Source organism: Episyrphus balteatus, chromosome 3, assembly GCF_945859705.1.
Source record: "Episyrphus balteatus chromosome 3, idEpiBalt1.1, whole genome shotgun sequence".
NCBI lineage: Eukaryota > Metazoa > Arthropoda > Insecta > Diptera > Syrphidae > Episyrphus > Episyrphus balteatus.
In genome coordinates, this window is record NC_079136.1 from 65,414,320 (window position 1) to 65,439,143 (window position 24,824).

General features: G+C 29.8%; 1 protein-coding gene and 1 non-coding gene across 2 annotated transcripts in view; one reads left to right on the top strand and one right to left on the bottom strand.

Moving 5' to 3' along the window:
* Nucleotides 1–24,824, top strand: part of LOC129913369 (protein unc-80 homolog) — a 48,762-nt gene that overhangs the window by 3,177 nt on the left and 20,761 nt on the right. The window contains 20 exon segments of the mRNA XM_055991996.1: nt 1,668–1,877; nt 5,165–5,191; nt 5,677–5,697; nt 5,763–5,908; nt 5,971–6,145; nt 6,207–6,417; nt 11,313–11,407; nt 11,480–11,617; nt 11,689–11,996; nt 12,058–12,478; nt 12,723–12,835; nt 15,597–15,614; nt 15,907–16,048; nt 16,114–16,498; nt 19,195–19,392; nt 19,776–20,127; nt 20,187–20,301; nt 20,353–20,776; nt 20,837–21,027; nt 21,090–21,302. Coding sequence (XP_055847971.1) covers nt 1,722–1,877; nt 5,165–5,191; nt 5,677–5,697; nt 5,763–5,908; nt 5,971–6,145; nt 6,207–6,417; nt 11,313–11,407; nt 11,480–11,617; nt 11,689–11,996; nt 12,058–12,478; nt 12,723–12,835; nt 15,597–15,614; nt 15,907–16,048; nt 16,114–16,498; nt 19,195–19,392; nt 19,776–20,127; nt 20,187–20,301; nt 20,353–20,776; nt 20,837–21,027; nt 21,090–21,302 — 3,849 coding nt within the window. The 5' untranslated portion in view covers nt 1,668–1,721.
* On the bottom strand, nt 24,330–24,411 carry Trnas-gcu (transfer RNA serine (anticodon GCU)). Its single transcript has one exon. It is a non-coding gene; the product is annotated as a tRNA-Ser (tRNA).

Sequence of the window (24,824 nt, forward strand, 5' to 3'; positions counted from 1 at the left end):
GTTATCTCGAGTTTGATTTTTTTTACGAATCCTAAACTTGCCCTATAGTACCTATATCGCAAGTAAAAAAAAGTGCAAAGTTAATTAAATTAAATTTAAAGATTTAAATTAAAGCTTTATAAACTCTTTCGAAATCAAACGATTCATTTGGGAGAAATATAGACATTAAAAAAGTTCTATGGGAGTTACCGTCAATAAAAAAAATTTCATTAGTACATTATAAAAATTATTCAAAAACTAATACCTAGAGCATAATTCATAGTCGTCACTCAAGTAAAAACTTTACTCTAGTGAAAATTTAATCTTGTGTTTGGCCCTCTTCAGCTACTCGATCAGTTAAGAAAACCATAGAGTTTCTTAACTTTTAGCTTACAAATTCCAACTGAGGAAATTTTGAAGTAAAAGCATGATCAAGCACTCAGAAAATTCTCAACACTCAACAAATTCTGTTCTCTTAATATTCCCTAAGAATCGAATAAACTTTTAGAAACTAGATTGATTTTTTTTTTGTTTTGTTTGCTGACACTTGAATTTTTTAATACGAAAGCGCAAAGGCTATTTTAAATTGGCACGAGGAAAAAAACTTCAAAATCAGTTCTATTTTTTTCAGCTGTTAATAAGATATAGGCACTCACATCAATGTGTTTTAACGTTTTTGCTAATTGAAAAATAATGTACTTAGCTGAGCTGAAAAAGAATAATCGAAAATACTAGAATAAAAAAGAGCCGGAATCTATATAGCTTTCATGTTTAAACCTTATAGTTAATAGAATACCTTATTTTGGAATTATATATTTTTTAACTGCCTTTTATTTTGGGCTGGAAGGTTTTGTTTTTGGTGGTAGTTGGTAGATAGGAGACTAGGGCTTAAAAAGTACGATTTTTTCAATCGCTGATTGAAGCACGAACTACATTGATTAAAACAATACTGTGTAATTTTTTCTAAGACGAAATCTCAATCAGGGCGTGATATTAGGAATTATGAATCCACGAACCGTATCTAATTTTTTCCAATAATATACAAATAAATATCATGTAGCCGACTTTAAGTCTATTCGAAATTTTAAAGTAAATACCTAGAAAAAAAAGTTTTCGTTTGAAGAACTCAGTTTAGCCCAAAAACTAAATGAAAAAAAAATCTTGGGTAGTGCTTAGAATATATTTTTTTCAATGAACATCCGGTTATATTTCTGGCTTAACCAATTATATCGAACGCTCTGTTCAGTTATTATTTTTAATTTATTCATTCTGACCACCAAAATCATAGCAAAACTCCCCAACATTGTCTAACGAACTCTGTTATTTTTTTACCGACTTCCAAAAAGGAGGAGGTATTCAATTCGTCTGTATTTTTTTTTTTTTTTTTTTTTTTATGTTTGTTACCGCATAACTTTGGACTGAGTGAAGCAATTTTGATAATTCTTTTTGTATTAGAAAGCTGGTGGCTGCAGTGTGGTCCCATTTCAATTTCGTTCACTTTTAGCCATAGGAACTATTTTAAAAACCATAAAACCCAGTTTTGATCCATGGAAGTCGGTTTTGTTTTTTGCTAAAAATGATTATTTGATGAAAAAAACGACAATACCATTTTGGAATTAAACTTACTAACTAAAAAAAACAACAATGCATCATTAAACCTAGATCAAAACTCCTCCTCTCATTCGTAGGGAGAAATGTAAACCAAATCGAACACATAAACAAAACACCAAAACTTAACCAAAATGGTAACAGCCAACGTAGCCGAGCTCTATGACTTCCAACAAGATGATGGACTACAAGATTTGGGTCTTCCAGTTTCGGTGCAAACGTTTCTATGGCGTCAAATTGCACCATTTATACGTCCAAAACTTGGAAAACTTCATGAAGCTAGTTGTATGGTAAGTCTTTTCTATATTCTGCATCTTAATTTTACTCGTAACAAAAATATAAAAATTTATAATTTTAAATGACAAAAATGGATGTGTGGAATGATCACTGCTAAATATGATTGAATATTTAAATAGGCTTGTAATAAATAAAGAAAAAACAAAAACAAAAAAAAACAAAACATACAAAATTAATAGAAATACCAGAATAAAAACCAAAAAGCTGTAAATAGGCTTTTAAATTTTTGATGTGACATAAAATAGCTCAAAAGAGCCTTGTCATCAGTGTCTTGATATTGTGTCTGAGAGATTTTATTTGATGAAAATAAAATTTGATGTTTTCTATATACTACAACTTAAATGTTCACACACATCTTTGTTTGACACTTTCTTATACCAAATATTTATTTTAAAACTAAAATTAAGAAAACGTAATTAATAATTCGATAAGTCGTCACAGTATTTTCCTCTGCTCTTTTTAAGTTTGTCTTTCAAATGTTTTACCAAAATCTTAATTAAATGGAAAATTCTTAAATGTCAAAACTATTTAAGACCTTTATGTCTTGATTTTTCTATTTTTACTTAGTATACCTACGCTTCCTTAACAAGAATTACTTTTGTACTCATGTTAAAATGAAAGAAAAAAAAAATCTGAAGAAAGGGTCACTATGGCGAATACGTGCTATTTTTTTTATTGATTGATTTCGACTGTTTTTAAATCACACTGAAAGTAGAGGACAATACTTGACATAATTCATGGTGAATTTGTTTAAGGATGACAATATAACTATCTATACTTACTTCCAGAGACTGCTGTGTTTCGTTTTGTAAACACAAAATAAACACCGAAAAATACTATATTAATTTTTTAAGAAGTGTTTTTTTTTTTTTTCTTTTATATTAAGAAATATTTTTGTTTCTCCTCAAGTGACGCCCAGTATAATAATATTAGAAGCCAACTAGCATACTATCTGTAAATAAAAATGTGTTGCCATTACAAAATTTCAAAAAATTACTCAAAATTTTTAAAACAAATTGCTTTCAATTTATTTTTTTGAAAGCAGAATTAAACTTTAAATTTTCAAAATTAGAATTTTTTTTTATTTTACGGCTGTTAATAACTTTACTTAATTTCAATAAAATTAGTTTATTAAATAAAGAAAAAGAAATCATCAACCATGTGAAGAATGCTCAAAATCAAACAAAAAAGCGTCATTAAAAAAAAAAAATTTTGTGTAATAATCCTCTCTTCATCCATATAAAAAAAAAATTAAATATATAATATGATAGATATAGCATTTTCACTTATTTCGAGTCCTCAGCCGTTGTTGTGCTTCACCACCAAAAAAGAATTTCTGCCAAATTTTTTATTTGACTTAGTTTTTGGCTCCTGTGTATTTTAGAAGAATTACAGATTTTTACAATTCAATTCACAGAAACAGTGAGATTGAATTGTAAAAATCTGTAATTCTTCTAAAATACACAGGAGCCAAAAACTAAGACAAATAAAAAATTTGGCAGTTACGTGTCAAGTTATTTTGGTTTTGCTCTCTAATAACATAAACATTATTTTATAAGCTTTTGTGCTGATTTTTGGTGAATTATTTCTCAAACATCGAATTTCACGTTTTTGACTTTTAAAAGTCCATATATCGAGTAACAGATTTTTTACATTTTTGGTTCGTATGGGTGACTTATATAATTTAACAATGTCTATCGATTCCAGTATCAGTCTTTTTTCTGCCACTTTTTGTTAAGGAAATAGCTATTTGAAATTTTTCTAAATTTACCTCAGTTTCCCCTTCTAAAATGTCAAATTTCTAAAAATCCTGAATATTCAAATTTTTAAATTTAATTTTCTCTGACATAATTTTTTTTACACCTCTAACACTTACCATATAAGCAGGGTGGCGTTGTCGAAAAAACTCAAAAAATGAACTTTTAAGCGTGGCAACCCTATGCCTTGACAGGATGTCGCTAGGCAACCCATGTGCAAACTGTTTTTTTAGACACTACCCTTAGGAAAATATAGCTTTCAACTGGTATAACGACGTGGGTAGGTCGTCCTATGACGGGATTTTCTCTTTTAATATATTGAAATACGAAAATAAGTACTTATTCAAAAAATCCCTCGGTGAAAAGGGTAAGTCAAATTTAAAATTTCACAGATACGTGTCAAGTTATTTTATTTTTTCTAACTTATCAAATAAAAATTATTTAAAAAATCTTTCATTCTCATTTTTGGTGAATTATTTCTCAAATATTGAATTTGAGTTTCATGACTTTAAAAAGACTATATCTCGAGTTGTAGATTTTTTAAATTTTTTATTTGTATGTGTGGCTTTCATATATTTATAATATCTATCGATTCCAATTTCAATTTTATTTCCATCACGTTTTGCTTGGAAAATAGATGTTTGCCCTTTTTCTAAATTTACCTTTGTTTACCCTACTCAAACTTCAAATTTTAAAAAATCCTTAAAATTAAAATTTTCAAATTAAATTTTCTATGACTTATTATTTTTTTTAGAACTCTTAGGGTTGCCACATAAGCAGGGACGCGTATTCAAAAATATGATAAAATTAACTTTAAGGCTTGGCAACCCTATGCCTTGACAGGATATCGCTAGGCAACCCATGTGCAATTTATTTCCTTAGAAACTACCTTTCAGAAAATATAACTCTCAACTGGTATAACGATGAGGGTAGGTTGTCCTATGGCGGGATCTTAGACTATCAGTACTTTTCTCTCAATACAGTGAGTAGCTTTACATGTTGCAACCTATTAATAAAATTGCGATAAGAAGTTTAATTCTTAAGATAGTTACTTTGAACGTAGGTACATCAAAGTTTAAGAAGTCAAAAGATCTATCACTTTTCATAAACAAACTACTTAGAAAACACTAAATCGATTATCCATTTACTGTTAAATATAAAATTGCGTTAATTTTGTTCTTGTATATGAATCCACTTACACAAAGAGAAAGTAAATGATCAAAATATCAAATACAAGTTACCTACATTAAATTATTAAGTGCTTAAGCAAATTCACCACACAACATGAATAAAAAATATTGTTTTTTTTTTTATTTAAGGTATAAGAAATGTGTACTATAATAAAAATTAGTGTATATTTATTTTTTTCTTAAATGTCTAATTGTTTGCATATTTGTCTTTTGCTTACACACCTGTATAATAAATATAAAAAAAAACTGCATTCGTCAACGCAATTTAACAAAAATGACAAAAAAACAAAATATATTTTTAAATAACTGTATTTTCGTATGAAATTGATGTAGTTTTGTCAACATGCACCCGGCCATCACGTAAGTTTTTAAATAAATAAACAAAAACAAAACAAAGATTTGAGTACAAAACTGAAATAATCTTATAAAATTAGTTTGAAAATTTTGTGATAAAAATTAAATTTAAAAAATAATATTCAATTTAAAAAACTGCATGTTTTATGGGTTTAGTTTTTATATATGAATAATTTTATTTTTATAATTTCTTAGATGAAATAAATTTAATAAAAAAAAAAAACAATAAAAAAAATAGTTTTTGTTTATTTTTGTGTTGAAAATATTTAAAATGAATATTTTTTGAAACTTAAAAATATTAAAAGACATAAAAATCGAAAAAGAGAAAAATTTTCAAGCTTTTTTCATACATGGAATGATTTTATTGTTTACACAAAAACACTTGTTTTATATCAAAATAATGCTTTTGAGTTTTATATTTTTTATAAAAATATTTATTAAAAATTTGTGTATAAAATATATTTTAAAAATTATAAATTGCTGCTATATAGGAGTTAAAAGAAGCATGCAAGGTAATTTTCGATTTTTTTTTCAAAGCTGCAATTGGCTTAAAAATATAAAACATTTTTTTCTCAAGTCGTTCGAAAAAGTTGTGGTCCAAAATATACAATTTGGACTTTCACCACCTTTAACAAAAGCTCTAGCTGCTATTCCTCGATGGAGACTTTTACAAGCTGCACTGCCTCATGTAATGCATTGTGTTGCAGCTTTGCTTCACAACCGGTTAGTGAAAATATAATTTTACTGTAAAATACGATTTTGTAAATTTCAAAAAAAACCTTCAGGGTTAAAGACATGCAAGCAATTGGGGCAGTTGAAACAAAATTACTCTACACAATGCAATGGATACTTTTATATGCTTCCGAAGAGTGTGCTGATGAGGAAGAAGATCTTGATCCAGTTTTGAAAAAGGATATGCCAAAAACTGAGAATTATTTGTTTTCTGTTCCAACTATAACAGTAATTATAAATTATTACATACAAATTTTTGAGACTTATGTATTTATTATTGTCTTTGCAGCTTTTTGTTTATCTGTTTGCTCCAATCATTCATCATTTGAAAGAATCTGATTTTCAAAATTTTCGCTTGGAGAATGGCATCAGATTATGGCAAGGAATGTGGGATAATCGAGCTCCAGGAGCACCATGTTTTTTAGCACCTGTGAAACCCAAAGCCAGAAATTTACTAAGCCCCTCTTCGCCAAAAGGATCAGCAGATGTTTTCACTGCGCGTAAGTTTTCAATGCAAACATTGCAAAATGATCACCAACATTAATGATCTGCATTAAATTTGAAGGACAAAGCTAGGAATTTAACGAAATTACAGAATCCAATTTGTTGATTCGAAACTGAATTACATTTTCTTTTACAGTTCTACTCTCTTATATTCATCATAAGTATCTATATTTTGTTTTAAAATCACCTTAAAACTCTTATTTGTCACAGCAATTTGCTTATATCATACCCGTAACAAAAAGTTCAGAAAAGTTACATAAAAAATAAATATTGAAATAAATTAGCAAACCTTCCGTAGGAACGCACCCTTACCCTACCTCAAAATCAATTCTTTTGCCTGTCACTTTCTTCTTCTTCTTCTTTTGCCTGTCACTTTGTCTATTTTAAAATATAATTAAGTTTTCATATACATATTTTTATTTGAATAGTTTTTTTAACAGTACGCAGATCGCGCTAAACTTAATTTTGTCTCGATTATTTTGATCTCTATAAACGCGTTTAATAAAAGCCTCGATAAATTTAAAAGGAGGAGAGATAAATTAAAATACCAGCAACTGGATTTAATGACATGATGAATGAATCAAGGGGCACGGTAGTGCCCAGCCAAGTTCTCTAGCAACTTTGGCACTACACCCTTATTTACAGGAAACAACTCAGGCCATTTTCGACCCCCCTCTAACTTCCACACCAAAGATGCTAGAAATTTCAAACTCACTACATTTGTTGAGCTCGTAAAAACCAAACTCCTCACAAAATTTCAGCCTCCTACGATGAGTAGTTTCTGAGATATAGGGCTTCAAAAATCGCAAAAACCGTAACTGACTCACTGACTCACTGACTCACTGACTCACTGACTCACTGACTCACTGACAGATCATCAAAATTATGGAGAACTTCCCGATATCGTAGAAACTTGAAATTTTACACGGTGATAGGACTTGTGGTGTATACAAAGGAAAAAATCGAAAATTTGAGATTTTCAATTCAGGGGGCGTGGCATCCGCCCATTTCCGCTGAATTTTCATCATATATTATAGAGCACTTCTGATTATCGTAGAATCTTGAAATTTGGTAGAATAGTAGAGCTGGTAGTTAATACAAAGGAAAAAATTTAAAACTTGAGAATTTCAGCCAGGGGGCGTGGCAACCGCCCATTTCCGCTGAATTTTCATAAATTATTATAGAGCACTTCTGAATGTCGTAGAATCTTGAAATTTGGTAGAATAGTAGAGCTAGTAGTTTATACAAAGGAAAAAATTTAAAACTTGAGAATTTCAGCGAGGGGGCGTGGCAACCGCCCATTTCCGCTGAATTTTCATAAATTATTATAGAGCACTTCTGATTGTCGTAGAATCTTGAAATTTGGTAGAATGGTAGAGCTGGTAGTTTATACAAAGGAAAAAATTTAAAATTTGAGAATTTCAGCCAGGGGGCGTGGCAACCGCCCATTTCCGCTGAATTTTCATAAATTATTATAGAGCACTTCTGATTGTCGTAGAATCTTGAAATTTAGTAGAATAGTAGAGCTGGTAGTTTATACAAAGGAATAAATTTAAAATTTGAGAATTTCAGGCAGGGGGCGTGGCAACCGCCCATTTCCGCTGAATTTTCATAAATTATTATAGAGCACTTCTGATTGTCGTAGAATCTTGAAATTTGGTAGAATAGTAGAGCTGGTAGTTCATACAAAGGAAAAAATTTAAAACTTGAGAATTTCAGCCAGGGGGCGTGGCAACCGGCATTCCCGCTGAATTTTCATCAAATATTATAGAGCACTTCTGATTGTCGTAGAATCTTGAAATTTGGTAGAATGGTGGAGCTGGTAGTTTACACAAAGGAAAAAATTTAAAGTTTGAGAATTTCAGGCAGGGGGCGTGGCAACCACCCATTTTCACTGAATTTTCATCAAATATAGAGATTTTATATTCTACAGCCATACCTTGCAAAAAGTAGTGAAATCACAACAAAAACATTACTGTTAAAAAAAGAGCCAAGTTCTCTTATATTGAAATTATGCTGGCACAAAAAGTACTGAGATGTAAAAGTGTACCAAGTTCTAAAGTTTGGGTTCAAATTCGTATCAATAAAATTTTGATTGTTTACTTGGCAATTTTTGAAATAACTTTAAAAATCGATAATTAAGAAAAATTGTCAAGAGAACAATCAAAATTTTATTGATACGAATTTGAACCCAAACTTTAGAACTTGGTACACTTTTACATCTCAGTACTTTTTGTGCCAGCATAATTTCAATATAAGAGAACTTGGCTCTTTTTTTAACAGTAATGTTTTTGTTGTGATTCAATTTAAGGCATGAACTGCGTACTCATGGCTTAAAATCGTTTATAAAATTTATCTTTGGAGGAAGTTTATACGAATGATAAAATTTACTGCGTAATAGGCTTAAAAGTGACAAATTGTTATCTTGGTATTATGAAAGTCTACATATGTAAATTTCGAACGAAAAATATGTAGAATTTGAAAGGGAAACAATAAATTCATTGTAAAAGTGTTACACCCGTGACGATGAAAAATCCCGATATAAGGTTTATGGGGGCATTAACAACATAGTGAGCTTTTCAATTAATGTTGGTAGACTGAAATCACATTATTTCACAATCTAACACAGAGTCCACGAGCACAAAAAATAAACCTAATGGGAATTACTTCATCTCATTAAAACAGCTCATTAGTTCCAGACCAAGCACTTTTGGGTCCTTCGTCGTTAACTTTTTGCGCCAATATAGGCTATTGATTATGTCGTTTAGAAAGGAACTAAGACGTTCACGGGTTTTTACTGCAGGAATCGTTCAATGGGTGAGAGGGTGGAAACTGAAGATATGGGTGAAGATAGAGAATTAAATTTCCTATTGGAATAATGTTCTTTAAAAATTGAAAAAAAAAATTTCCATACCAAAACAATCGAAACAATCATAAAAAAAATATCCGAAAAATCGATTTTTTGAGTTTTTTTTGCTTTTTTAGTTGTACATTTTTTTTTTGGTTGAGATAGACATAAACATTGCTCCAAAGAAAAAAAGGAGATTAAATTTCCTTCAAAATGCTGTACTCACTAAATTTGTTCATTGAAAATTAACCGAAGTATGGCCATTTGAATCTATCTTTTTTTTCGCATTTTTATTTTTACTCAAGTAAAAGAGAAACATTTGTGGGGAAAGTACGATAACTTAAGCACCAAGAACTGATATTTTATAGAGGGGTTAAATACAATCATTGTTTACTATGGGAGGGGGGTCTATGTCCCCCCGTTTTGGTGGGAGGGGCAATTTTCTAAAAAACTATACTTAAAATAAAAAAATAATATTAAAAAACAACGGACACTCACGGTTTTGATTATTACTTTTTTCAAAAGCCAGAATTATAAACTTAATATTAATTTTAAAATTAAGTTATTTTAATTTTGAAGGAAATTTAATCTTCTTTTTTTCTTTGGAGCAATGTTTATGTCTATCTCAACGCAAAAAAAATGTACAACTAAAAAAGCAAAAAAAACTAAAAAAATCGATTTTTCGGATATTTTTTTTATGATTGTTTCGACTGTTTTGGTATGGAAATTTTTTTTTTTAAATTTTTGAAGAACATTATTCCAATAGGAAATTTAATTCTCTACAAAAAGTTTGATGTGCAATATATCAAAATTTTGCTTGGCTTACGAGGTATATTGAAAAAAACAAAAAGGGGGCTTTTGCACCCCTATCTTCAGTTTCCACCCTCTCATTTAATAGCACTCAGCGGTTTTATCTTCTCTTATAACCCATTGAACGATTCCTGCAGTAAAAACCCGTGAACGTGTTAGTTCCTTATTGCCATGTTTTTTTCGACATAATCAATAGCCTAATATGAAACTATCTGAAATCAAGGGGTTTTTTAAAATTTAAATTTGGTATTAAATACTAGAATGAACGTATGTTTAGAGAGATTGATGGATTGAAGATATTTTTAAAAGACGCATTGAGATTTGGTCCAATTTTTGACCATTTATCGTATTTTCTTTTATGATATTTATTTTTTAGTTTACAATTTATATTTTGTTAAATACCGAACCATTTTTTTTTTTTTCAAAATCTACAGATATATACCTATTTGTTATTATTTTAAAAATAAAAAGTATTACAAATTTTCGTTTTGCAAAAAAAAAATTCTTTCCCTCGATTTTGTTTTCTTTTTACTTCCATTTTATGTTGCATGGTTGGGTGATAAGCACCTTCCACAATGGACCCTCTATTCTTGCCCTTTTATTCATTTATTTATTTTATTCATTGCTGCTTGAACATCGTCACTTTCTCTTGGTCTTAAAATCTGAAACCCGCAGCTTTGTACATTTATAAGACCTTTGAAAAATCTTTTCATTGAGAAAACATTAAGATCTTCTTGTGCTGAGAGAATTTATAATAATTTTTTGTTTAATCCAAAGATATTCTTCTCTGCCAATTTATTGACTCGATATTTTTAATGTGTATTGCGCTAAAAAAAACAGTTTGTAATAATTTTTCCAGAGACTGAGTTACAGTCCAAAAAATTGAAAATTAAGGTTAAAAATTCCAAACACTTTTCCGTGATATGCTTTGATAAAGGTTTCAGTGTCCTGAAAAAGTCTAAAAAGTTAACTGTATGAGGACTTAAAATACAATTTAAAGAAAAGTGAAAAACAAAAGATCCAGATAATAAAAGTTGTTATGTTCGTTTCCTAAGTTAAAAACCAATAACAATAAAATAACCGGGTTCCGGATGATGAGAAAAATTTCAAATTCTCAGACCTAAAGTCTTATTTCTTTTTAAACAAAGCATTCAACATATGGCTAAATTGACATTATTTTAATTACAAGTAATAAGTAAGTATTTAATTGAATTTTTATACATTTTTCTATAGGTAAATCTTCATCAGCCGGAGAGACTGTGTTATCACCAAAAGCAGACTCACCCAAAAGTATATCCTATTCAGATCATTCCAAGCATGATGAAGATGTAAGTTTTTTCATAAATATTCTCTTATTTTGTTCATAATCAAAATTTTAAAATTTCTTTAAATTTCTTAAGGGTTCTTGGGTATCATCTCCCAAAGATTTTGCATTTCCTGAAACAATACCAGAGGAAGCCTCCAGTATTGAAGAGGAAAGAGTTGTTATATTTCGACTACCTACAGGACCATATCTAACTGATCCATCATTTTATACTGTAAAACTAGAAATCCAAAAAAGTGTAACATTATTTTTTAAGTATCTATATTTTTTTTTTTTTATTTCAAGGCCGATGCAAGTCTCCTACAACAATCACAAAGTCGTCGAGGTAGTCGTCAATCAATGCTTTCAAAAGACAAGCAACCAACACGTTTCGATTTCGAGCAACATGAACTTATTCGTGGAGCTTCTCAGAAAGAAACAAAAGCCAGTACATCTACCGAAAAAGAATCAGAATCGGAAGAAAAGTTTGCTGAAGAAACAAAAGTTGATGTATCAGCTGCAACTTTTCTAGATGTGGCAGTTTTGAGATGTTTATTTATTTCACATTGGCAAGAAGAGGGAGTTTATTGGAGTTTACAGTATTTGTACAATAGGTTGGTTTCTTAAGTTTTATTGAAGAAAACTTTAAATATTTAACTGAATTGATATTTCTAGACTTACCGAAATAGCTGAAGAAGCAGCAATTCCTACTCATCAACCAAGAAAACGTTCGAATTCCTTACCAATTCCTCAAATAGAGATATCACTTTATCAAGGACCCGGAACTTACAGTCGAGATAGTCCAAGTAATAGTTCTCTGGCTAAAGACTATATTGAAATACCTGAGTCAGGAACGCAAGGTCAAACTGGTAAGAGCAACCAATATTTTTGAAAAAAACACAAATTCCCTTTATCAAACTTTCTAGATGACTCAAATTCACCAATAGAACGTCGAGGAAGTGATAAGAAGAAACGTGTCAAAATGGCTGATCTAAGAGCATTTGTCGAAACGAAAATGTTCTCAAAGTCTGAAAAGAATTTGGAAAAAGTAGGAATTGAAACTAATACAAATGGCAAGAGGCCACTGCAGCATGTAGTAAGATTTTAGAAGAATTATAAAATTGTATTCGGCGTAAAATCTCTTGTATAATCAGTTTACATTGTCGAAAAACACCAATACAAAACTAAATTCCTTTAAATCACAATGCAATTGGCCTTAATTTTGTCAAATTTTTTTATTTTTAAAAAAATTTAGAACATTAGATAACATAGATGTCATTGAATTTCAATCCTTTTTTTTAATTACAATTTATTCTTACTTTTTTGTTTTATTCTTCCAGGATTATCATCGAAGTTTGGATACTGGAGAAAAAAAATTATCACGTTCTGCATCAATGATTACTCGTGAACCAAGTAGTAATTTAATTAAAGGCAAGAGCATGCCAAGTCTTAGGTAAGACCTTTTGGTTATAGCTTTAATGCTATAGGATGTATTTTATTGTGATCGTCAAAAAACTTAAAGCATATTGGGATAGCACCGGCTTTTCAGGGAGATGCAATTTTGTTAACATTTTTCTCCCTTTTTGAAACCCATGTTGTTGACATTTATTCAAGTTTCTTTGGTCTTCTAGCATTTACCTTTTTTTAATACAGTTTTCGGTATATTTAGTCTCAATATTTATATTTATTTACATTTTGTATACCCTGAATGTTTTTTTTTTTTAAGTAGAAATCTATAAAAGTAGATCCTTTATACAAGAAATACCATTTAAACAGTTTCAAAGTTTTTTAGATACATAACCTGTTGCCTTAATTGGATAAAGTATTTTTGTATATTCGTATAGTACGGCTACCGAAAGAATCTTTGTGTTGTCTTTAATATAAATAAAAGGCTATTTAGGGAGAAAATTGGCTATCTTATTGAAGACTAGAAGCTTATAGTAACAAAAAAAATTTAAAAATCAGTCATCAATTTCCTCCAATCAAAAATTTGATTTAATTTTTAAATAATTTTATTGTTTGTCGTAAAATTTCAGGTATCAGGTTAACAGAATAGGTTAGGTTTGGACATACAAAAAGGGTGGCAAGATACCAAAATTTGTTTTTTTTTTTTTTTTAATCAAAGCATTACACTTTAAAGCAATTTTGTTAAGATCAAAAGGACTTTGCAAATTTTTATTTGTGGATTCCTCTTCATTTACCATTCTTAGGCATTCTTGCCCTTTCGATTTTAGTCAAGATTTTCATCCGTTTTTCATTTTGATCTAAGTCTACACTAAACTATTCAAAATTTTGGGGTTTCCATATGAGGCAACGCCGAATAAAAACTATTTTTATTTGATACTTTGAATGTATTACATTAAAACTGTACTTTTTCGAACAGTGGAGGAAACATTTTATTGTTTAAAAAAACTACATAGTTACTGCACTAAAGTTCCAGATCCTCCAAGTCATGTACATTAGGGTGGGTCAAAAAAATGGAAATTCGTTTTTTTGATTTGGTACTTCGAAAATTCGATTGCTAGACACCTCTAGAATATACTCACCAAATATGAGCTCTTTATCTTAATGGGAAGGTCCTCCGCTTTTCAATTTTACATTTTTACATCAAGCTTCTACTAAAAAAAAAAACATTTTTTTTATTAATTGAATTTTTAGCCAATTTTTTTTCATATTCTTGTAGAAAATTGAAGGCTCTACAAAAAAGGTTAAATACACTTTTTTTGAATTAACTAACCGTTTAGAAGATGTTTGAGGTCCAAAAATCGAGAAAATCTTTAAAAATTCGTTTTTTGTTCTTAATTTTGTAACAAATTGAAAAATTATAATAATCAAACGCGCATGACATATTCTTGTAGGAAACAGATTGCTCCACAAAAAAGGTGGTATTAACTTTTTTTATTAATCTAACCATTTGAAGTATATTCGAGGTCAAAGTTAAAAAAAAATATAAAAACTTTTTTTGCTTTTCAAAATTTTCTATTATTATTAAATTAGTAAGATGGATTATTGTAGGGGCTTAAATGTTCTACAAAAAAAGTCCTTGGCCTCAAATTGGTTACTTTGACCGTTTAGAAGATATTCGCATTCAAGTCGCAATACATAGTAACCATAAGAAAACTATTGAAATCAGTGGGCATTGGTTTGGATGCGAATATCTTATAAACGGTTAAAGCAACCAATTTGATGCCAAGGACTTATTTTTAGAACATTTAAGCCCTTACAATACAATTTTCAGTGAAGTAGAAAATTTTGAAAAGTAAAAAAAGTTTTTATATATTTTTTTTAACTTTGACCTCGAATATCTTTCAAATGGTTAGATTAATAAAAGAAGTTAATAAGACATTTTTTGTGGAGCAATCTGTTTCCTACAAGAATTATGTCATGCGCGTTTGATTATTATAATTTTTCATTTTGTTAAAAAATTAAGAACAAAAAACGAATTTTTTAAGATTTTCTCGATTTTTGGACCTCAAATATCTACTAAACGGTTAGATAATTCAAAAAAGTGTATTTAAACTTTTTTGTAGAGCGTTCAATTTTCTACAAGAAGATGTAAAAAAAAATTGGCTAAAAACTCAATTAATAAAAAAAATATTTTTTTTTTAGTAGAAGCTTGATGTAAAAATGGAAAATTGAAAAGCGGAGGACCTTCCTATTGAGATAAAGAGCTCATATTTGATGAGTATATTCTAGAGGTGTCTAGCAATCGAGTTTTCGAGGTACCAAATCAACAAAACGAATTTCGATTTTTTTGACCCACCTTAAGGAGTATGCATAATAAATAATTATTTTATAGTGCTTTTCCGGTGCGTCCATCATCAGCATTCTCAATCACTTATAAAATGCCTTTATTTCGGGCATTAAACATTTTTTTAATTTTATTTCAAACAAATATGTGCTTCAAGAATTTTGTTATCAACATTTTCGAAAGGTTTATTTTATAACTTTATTCTGGTATCAAAAAAAAAACTTATAACGTAAAAGATATTACATTGAATAAATATGATTCTTCATTTTTTTTTTAAGTTTTTGAAGTTTTTACCTGACTCAAAAGTTATTCCCAAGAATTGAAATCTTTTTTATCAAAATTAGGCTTTTTCTTATATTTGATTAAGCTGTTTAGCTCTTTTTCTTGCATCTTTGAACTTTTTTTTCAAATTTTTGTTCTCCTTTTCTTTTATTCATTTATCAAAAATACTTTTCAACACCAGCTGTCTTCTTGATAGCGGGTAAGTTTGTGTTTCTCTCATAAATTGTTTTCATTTGATTAATTTATAAAGCTTTTTATTCAATTGCATAATTGCTTTCAAATCATAAGATTTATTGTAGAAACTGCTGCATTTTTTATCCTTTTTTGCAAATAAAGAGTAGGTAGTTAGTTAAAAACTTTCCCTTTTTAATCCAATAAATTTATATTATTAATAACACAGTATTTTTGATTGTTTAATAAATTAATAACCCCTTCATAATCTGCACAATCATTTCATTAAAATAACACAATATTCGTGAACAACGTTAAAGGTATTACAGGTATGTGGAACCACAAAAAACCATACGCCCATCACAGTCCTCAGGACCAAGGACGACATTTTTTGCACGAAATCCAATAATAACTGTAACCGAACACACACCAACACCATCGCCAGATTATCTTAAACGACAAGTTAGTTAAATCAATTTTGGAAACTATTAAAATCTAATTGCTAATAAAATATGTATATATTTCAGGGTTCTATTGATTCACAACTTGATGCCCTAAGTAATGGAGGAAGTTTGAGTGGAGTCACAGGATTTCGAGGTCACATGCTGCGTTCACACACTGATTCTCATATCGATTATACTGGAGTCGATGAATCGGAAGCACCAGGATCTTCATTTTACATTACTCGAGATGGTGGCATTGATTATGAAATAGTGCTTTTGGCTGTGTTTAATGTCTTTAAGAGGGACTATAATATTGTTTCATTGCGGGTTCTTGAAGCTGGTTTGAATATATGTGAGGTGCTACTGGAGTTGGGTGTAATGAAACTTGGTGAACATGCACATGAAATATCAATGGGAATAGTTAAAAGAGCATTACTGCATCTTGGATGTCCGCATGGATGTAATGATGGTAAGATATTTCTTATTTCTTGCATTCTCCCAAACAAATAGTTCAATTTTAATGATTTTTTTGTATCTATACAAAAGCTATAATATAGCCTACCTACCAATTTATTTGTATTCATTCTTTTTTTCAAAAAAGAATGAACAACTTATTTAAAAAAACAAATTCACCACAACGATTTTTAAAAACAAACTAAAAATACATCGAATGAAAGAATTCATGTTTTGTACCTCACTTATGAACGCGTTTTATACCAGTGTTCAAAACTTTAAAGTAATTACCCCATAACTCACGTATCGTTTTTTTAGGAGTGACTTAGTCAACTTTCATAATTAAGAGCACATATACGTTTAAAAATTAACTTTAGGCAATATTTTAAAACCGAATCATTGAACAACAAATAATTTATTCAATTTAATGAATTTATGATAAATGAATGGAATGCAACTTTGTAAAATATCCTTTGAGAACCCTCATGTCAAAAATTCTTATAAATTTGGCAAAATGTGTTTAATTTTGTTTACCGCAGATAAATACCGAAAGCTGGTGGAATCTGAGTCGAATTTTCGAAATATGAAATGAAAAGTATTTCGTAATCATAATTTTGTTACAGTTTGGTTTAAAATTAATACTTTGGAATTTCTAAAAATTCTACCCTCGTAATTTTGTTTAATATTACCTATCGCGCCAAAAAGATTTAAAAAAAAAAAAAAGTCTATAGTAATTTCTGTAATTTCAACATATTGATTAAGATTATTGTATCATGCAAAACTCGTCAATATGAATAGACAAATGATTTACTTGGCCCCAAATACACTTTCCTTAACATAGGCTAACGTTTCTTAAAATTTAATTTTGTCAATCAAAAAATTATCTAGTTTAAACATTTACAGTCTTATTTATTAGATTTCACTAAACAGCTCTAAACAGCTTCATAGTTATACAATGCATAAAGTTTTATGTAGACTTTATGCAACGTTACATAAATTTTCATTTATAAAACATTTTCCTATCCATTATATTTATGCTAGGTTTGTGTCCAAATAAGTACTAAAACTGGAAAATTAGTACTTTTAATCACGACAAACAGCTCCATCTGTCGATAAAATAATTCCATCTTCTCCGAAAATAAACAAAAAATTTAAACAAAAGAAAAACGTGAGCGAAAGTTCTCGATGTCATACCTATGAGGAAGAAAATCTCTAAAAAAAAACAACACATTTCCTCATTTGTTTCACTTGATGATAACAAATTGTTCACAAGAAAATATTTATAATCCAAACAAATTACACCAATAAAAAAGGTATAGGTACATCGTACTTGAATCAATTTCTATGTTAAAAAAAAACAACACGCAAAAAAAAAAAAGAATGGAGAATACACTACAAAAGTTTGTTAGGAAAAAATCTCCAAAAAGACACAATTTCTTTTTTTTTTTTGGTTTTGTTCATTGCAAATTAATCAAAATCAAATGCCAAAAATGAGCTTTTTTTTCTTTTTTTGATGTGATTTTCAAATGACATTTGAGAAAAAAATATTCTTATTCAGGCTCTAAACAACCTTAAAACGCGTTTAGCTTATACAACCTCTATGTAACGTTGCATAAATTTTATAAATAGCAATTTTCTGTTTAAAAACATTATAAAGAGTGAATAGTGTTATACACTGTCTATACTACGTTTATAAAATAGGCTGTTAAAATTTAAATTATTTAAATGTGTGTGTACTTCTGTTATCCGCTGTCGATTTTATCTTCTTTTAAAATCAGATCGATTTTTAAAATATGTACTCGCAACTACATCGGACAGTTCAGGAACACAATACAAAAAAAAAAACGTTTAAATATTTTTTTAACACTTCTCAAAAAAAAAATATTACGCATACGACAAAGTGTCCCGCAAACCTTGAATGGCATTTCGCTGGCCGAGAATTATAAGGTTGTATGTTTTATGGAAACCCCTGCAGAACATACAACCCTATAATTCTCAGCCAGCGATTTGTTTAGACTTTTATGGCATAAGTAAGGACATATCCTCTATTGCTTATTCACTTATTAACTTACCCGTTTAAAATTTGTATGGTCGAAAAAGTTATCTAAAAATGTATTAACCCGTTTTCGAAAAAAATGGATTTTTCAAAAGTTTGACTTTATTTGCCCAGTACACATATTTTTTTTATTCAAAATCGATAGAGCCTTCATTGAGAAAAATAACATTTTCCATTTAAGTCATTATGGCAAGTAGATATACTGTTAATTTTGACCCGATTTTGGTCTGTGAAAAAGTTAAACGAAGTGATTTTGCACTTGTTCACTCTTAAATTCTTCTTCTGTGAAAAATTTTATCTAACATCAAAAACATTAATTATGCATTTTTTTTGTCACTAACTTATTCCAATGTGAATATTGAAAGTGAAAGCTTTAAAAGAGGGTGCAGTAGACTCGAAACGACAAAATCCAATAGTGTAGGCTGTAGGGTAATTCTTTTAAAATCAAGAGTGCTACAAAAAATAAGGCAATACATACTTACAAAAGCATGTTTGGCATAGATAATTTTTAATGAATTCTGAAAGTTTTTTTTTTTTGTATTTTCTTAATATCTTTTTTAAAACTAAAAAAAGTTCTTATTTTGGATAAATAGGAAATTTTAAGAAAAAACACTTGTTTCTCTTATCTTATTTTTTTTTTAATTTCATTTTTCCAGGAATCCGTGGACCCCCAGCCGACTTCCTTCGCAGCCAATGCCAGAAAATCCTCTCCCGAATGATGCGACAAGCATCAAAACGCACAAAAACTTATCTCCAATCAATGGTCAAAACTACTCAAATCCATGAGTTGGTAGAATTCTTCCATGCATTTGTGGCATTTTGTGTTGATCCTAGTTCCTTGTTATCCCCGCTGAGTGAGTTTTTATTTTTTTATAACTTTCTATTTATGTCCGCTTACAAAATATACTCAAATAAAATCCATGTACGCATTATTATCTAAAACGCACCAGTGTAAAAAATTCAAAAAACAAAAATGTAAATTCAAATATTCTAGTCGTTTTGTATAATTTAATAATTGGAATTTTCTTAAAAAAGTGCATGCTCTGCTTAATGTAGGCTGTGCTCCATTACATCATTAGTCTCATTACAATCAAATCAATCATTAGCTTCTTCATTATCACATTATTTGTATATAAAATGTCTAAATGTAAAAAAAAATAAATAGCGGCTTTCACAAAGTAGCAGCATGCATGCTATTTTTTTTCACTCCCACAAATGTGTATTATAATCTACATAGATCATAAACGATCGAGCGGATTAAAAAATCTTAACACCGATCTTGGCGGTATATCATCATCAGGCGGGCAGGGTGGCTATGCGACCAATTTTAGTGGCGGACTTACCGGGGGACCTGAATCTCAGGTTATTACCGCTGTATTCAAGCCATTGGTAACACGTTTTGTTGAAGCTCAAAAGGAGCTAAAGTCCTCAGAGAATACAGCCCTGTATTGTGATATAAGACAGTTGATAACCTATGTCAAGGGTGCACATGGTGGACCGTTTAGACGTGTGGCCTTAAGTGGAATTTTAGCTGTTACACCAAGACCCAATAAAAAGGGTCCTTTGGTACAGACTACAAGAGTTATTCGGTAGGTTTTTAAAAGCTTTTAGGAAGGTTCTATTGGCCATGATTTTTCTTATTTCATAGACACATTCCACAAGCTGAATGTGCTCAACCAGCAGTTACGATTCAAATGGACGATAATCGAAGTCAGCGGAGGCTACTGTTAAAAAAACGAAGTACTTCGTCAGCCTGTGCCGTGGTAAGACAAATAACAACAATAGGACTTTTTGACAACTTTGCTGATCAACAGAGCCTCCTGGAAACTGAAACGTGTGATGATCATTACAAATCTAGCCAAAGTCCATTGAGTAATATTCGTCGACGTGGAACGACAATTCGGCCAACTTTGACCCCAAGACATTCGGAAAGGGCACTTTTGTCAGATTCGACATCAAGTTCGGAAAGAAACTCTTTGGGGAGGTTAAGTAATTTGGTGAGATGGTTCCGGGGAAATTCAAAAGAACCAGCTTCGATTGATTTGGAAATTGGGTCGCTAAACCCGGAAATGACGGGAACTTTTATTCGACATGCATCGTTAAAGATTCAACGAGGTCGTTCAAGTGATGGGATAGGTAGATCGCTTCAAAGAGCTCGGAGAAGAGTCGAACGGAGATTGAATAGATTTGGGATTGTTAAGGGAAAAAAGAAGATTGGAGGGACTGAAGAGACAGCTGGTTAGACTTCTAGTTGCTTTTTATTTAATTTTAGTACTGATATTTATTATTCTTTTTCAGACCTTAGCAGACGAAGTTCATCAGATTTGTGCGAGGGTCCACGAGAGTCCGAAGTTGTGGTGCTAAAAGAAAGAAAACTTATTCCTACCGAACCGATACAAGAAGGCATGTTAAGATTTCAATTTTTGTTGGAAACATGTGCTCCAGGATCATTTCCGGATCCACAATTGGTTGCTGCTGTATTGGACTTGGTAAGAATTAGAAGTATTGGTAACTAAAGGAGTTTGACTTAGATATTTTAATTTTATTTTAGCCTCAAGCACCATTAATAGCTAGAGCAGCTTTTCTCATAGAATGTGCACATTTTGTACACTTGTGCAATAAAGGAATGTGGCCAAGTTGGATGAAACAAAATATGTCAAATTATCGAGCTTCTGGAGCAAATATCAATGCTAGACAACAATTAACAACGGGTACAAGAAGGACGCATATTTTACAAAGAGCAGCTGGGAAAATGTTTCATCAGGTAAATGATTTGATAATCAAATGATTTATTATTATTGATAGATTTATTATTTATGATAGATAGCATACTAGTCCTGACGAAGAACGTAAACACGTTTGAAACGTTGACAGTTATTTTAGAATATTCAATAACGACCTAAAGATCACTAAGGATTCAATATAATTCAATCTTATTATAGCCGTGTTTTATTGGTAACTCAGTACTTAGCTCAGTAAAATTTTACACGGTAAACAACAACAAATGATTGCTAAGGATAAAAAAAAGTTTTTTATTTGTTGGTTTACAGAGAAATTGTTTTTTTAAACTTATACATTTTTGACCCTTCAACTATAAAGGATTATACAAAATTAACACAAGTAATCTTTTCTTGTTGATGACAGCATCAAATGTTTACTCAGTAAAATACTGAGTACCAATAAAACACGGCTTATAGTACAGGTAAAATAGTACATAAAATCAAGAAATAAAAAAAAATTGTTACACTCATGAAACTTGCCAAAAAGTTTGCTTTTGGGATAAGAACCAAGTACAAAAAAAGTTTATAAAAAAAAGTTGGATGGAAGGGTGTTTTTTCGCGGACAAGAGGGAGGGGGTGAAGGTCAAAAATCTAGTGAAAAAAATTGTTTTTCGAATATCATCATATGACACATGTTTTCAAGGTATTTTTTGAAGAGGTAGTAAAATCTGCAATTGGTCCCAAAAAGCCAATGATTGATTTTATTTATGATTTTGATGACAAATTAAACATTTATAGATAAGTTCTTACACGTTTTACGCGAATCATTGGCTTTTTGGGACCAATTGCAGAGTTTACTGTATCTTCGAAAAAAACGAAAACTCTTTATTCTTGCTTTCTATCCCTAAAGCAATGTTTTACCAAATTTCATTAGGGTGACCCATCATTTTTGTTTTCACTAAAAAAAAACACCCTTTGAACCATGATATTTCTATAGACACTTTAGATTCTTGTTTTTTATCTTAAAAGTAACATAATTACTAAATTTCAATAATGTACCACTAATATTACTCTTGTATTACACACTTATTCAAATATACCCATATTTTCTTTACGTCTAAAAAAAAACACCCTTTCACATAAAACAAATTTATAGACTTATGTACATTATTCGTAATTCCCATGGGAAAGAGAACATATTTAATGAATTTTGTAAGGGTACCATTTATACCATTGATTTTATCGGACTTATCGCGGATTTTTCCCTATTTCACAAAAAAAAAAACACCCTTTAACCTAAAATATTTGTATAGACTGTTCGGATTCTTGGTTTCTGTTATAAATGAAACATTTTTACCAATTTTCATTGGTGTAACAATTTGTTCCTAGTTTTTGTGGTACTAATTCCGAATTTCATCATTTCTTAAAAAAAAACACCCTTTCACTGAAGATAATTTTGTACACTTTATAGATTCTTAATTCTTATACCAACCAAAACATTTACACCAAGTTTTAAAAATTAATAAAATTTAAGTCAGCTGTTATGATACCTTCCTCACACACAACTTAACCTATCAAAAAAACACCCTTTCACCAAAAATAATTTTAAGAACTTTATGAATCCTTTGTCCTTGCTTTATCTAAAACCTTCATCCCGAATTTTATCAGTGTAGCATGTTTTTCACATGAGTTTCGGTTATATTTTACTTGTTGAAGTCAAAAAACAAGCACCCTTGTTTTTAATCGGCAATAAATTTTCTTAGAGCAATCGTATTGACTTTATTTTTATGTCATTAGATTCAGCATCAAAAAATACCTTGAAAACATGTGCCATATGATGATACTTTTTTCACTAGATTTTTTACCTTTACCTACCCTCTTGTCTATGAAAAAACACCCTTCCACCCAACTTTTTTTTATAGACTTTTTTTGTACTTGGTTCTTATCCCAAAAGCAAAATTTTTGCAAAGTTTCATGCGTGTAACAATTTTTTTTTTTAATGCCTATTTTACCTGTACTATTACTGTTTTAGCATCGATTAACATTTTCAGAGCATCTTTTACGTTTAGTGTTTTTTTCCATTTGAAATATATGTGCCCTTGATTATGAAAGTGGACTAAGTCACTTTTTGCATTGTTTAGAGAAAAACTTACATAATAATTTTCTGATAACGATTTAATTTTTTTTTTTTTTTATGAAATCACTAGAGGAGCAATAAAGAAGTTTATTTACTGCAATTTCGCTTTCAAATAAACTTTACCCCTTAAATAATAATTATTTTTAGGCTAGATTTGATGCCATTTTTAGGAGTGAGTTAGTCCACTTTCATAATTAAGGGCACATATGTTTCACTTAGAAATTTCTAATGACAAAAGCTACATTTTACCCGTTTGGGGTTCTTTTATTTAAGTTTTAATACCGAAAAAAACTGAAATACTTCTATGTGCTAAATTATTTCAGTAAATTAATAAGAAATACATCATGCTTTTACACGTTAAAACATTAAAAATTTCAATGATGAAACATTTTATATCTTTTTAAAGAATCTCATCTTTATTATTTTAATTTCATTAGATCCACGTTTGAAGAGTGCATTAAAAAAAAAATCATTTAGGTGCATATTCCTCTTATAGATTAATCAATCTATTCATACCTACCTCTTCAATTTTCCTCTTAAAAAAAAAACCCTCATTTATTTGTAAAACATACTATGTACCAAGAAGCATTTGGAGAGTTTTAATACCTACAAAAATTGGGACAAAGTGCGTCAAAATTAAGAAAGTTAACTTATTTGCATAACTTTGTAACTTTAATAAATCGATCCCTATAATTTATTCTCATGATAGATAATGTAGGTATACCTAAATGAAATGTCAATGACACGTAGGTATTTTCGCCAAAAGATCTTTGAATTTCTGTGCACAACGCTTCCGTACTACAACAAACCAAGAGATTTTATTTCATTTCGTATTACCATTTACATTATTATAAATCATCCCCCAAACAAATAGCAGGGTTACGTTACGTCCTTTGAATTTATTTTCATACAAAAAAAAATAAAAAAAAGTAGTCGACGAGGATGGGATTCGAACCCACGCGTGCAGAGCACATTGGATTAGCAGTCCAACGCCTTAACCACTCGGCCACCTCGTCATGTTGCATGCGGTGTCAAAGTTATTATTTGTAATTATTATTGCTTTTGCATTTGCATAATGTGATAAGATATTAAAACAAAATTAATTCGGCTCACAATAGTGACAATCGGAATAGGTATTATATTTTGAAAGAGAAATCTGATTTTGTTATATTATGAAAAAAAAGCAATTCAAAAGAATATAATTTAAATTAACATAAATAAATAAATTTACAAAAACAAATCGGTTACGAGTTTGATTAATGAAATTAATTCAGAATTTTTGGAACTAGGTAGTTGCTAAACTTTAATAGGTAACTTAAAATAGGTACCTACCTATAATTTTTCCAGAATTAAAATGTGAAGGGTTTTAACAAAATTTTGGTATCAAATAATGAAAAATTTCGATAAAGTGGTATTTAAGAGCAAGAAT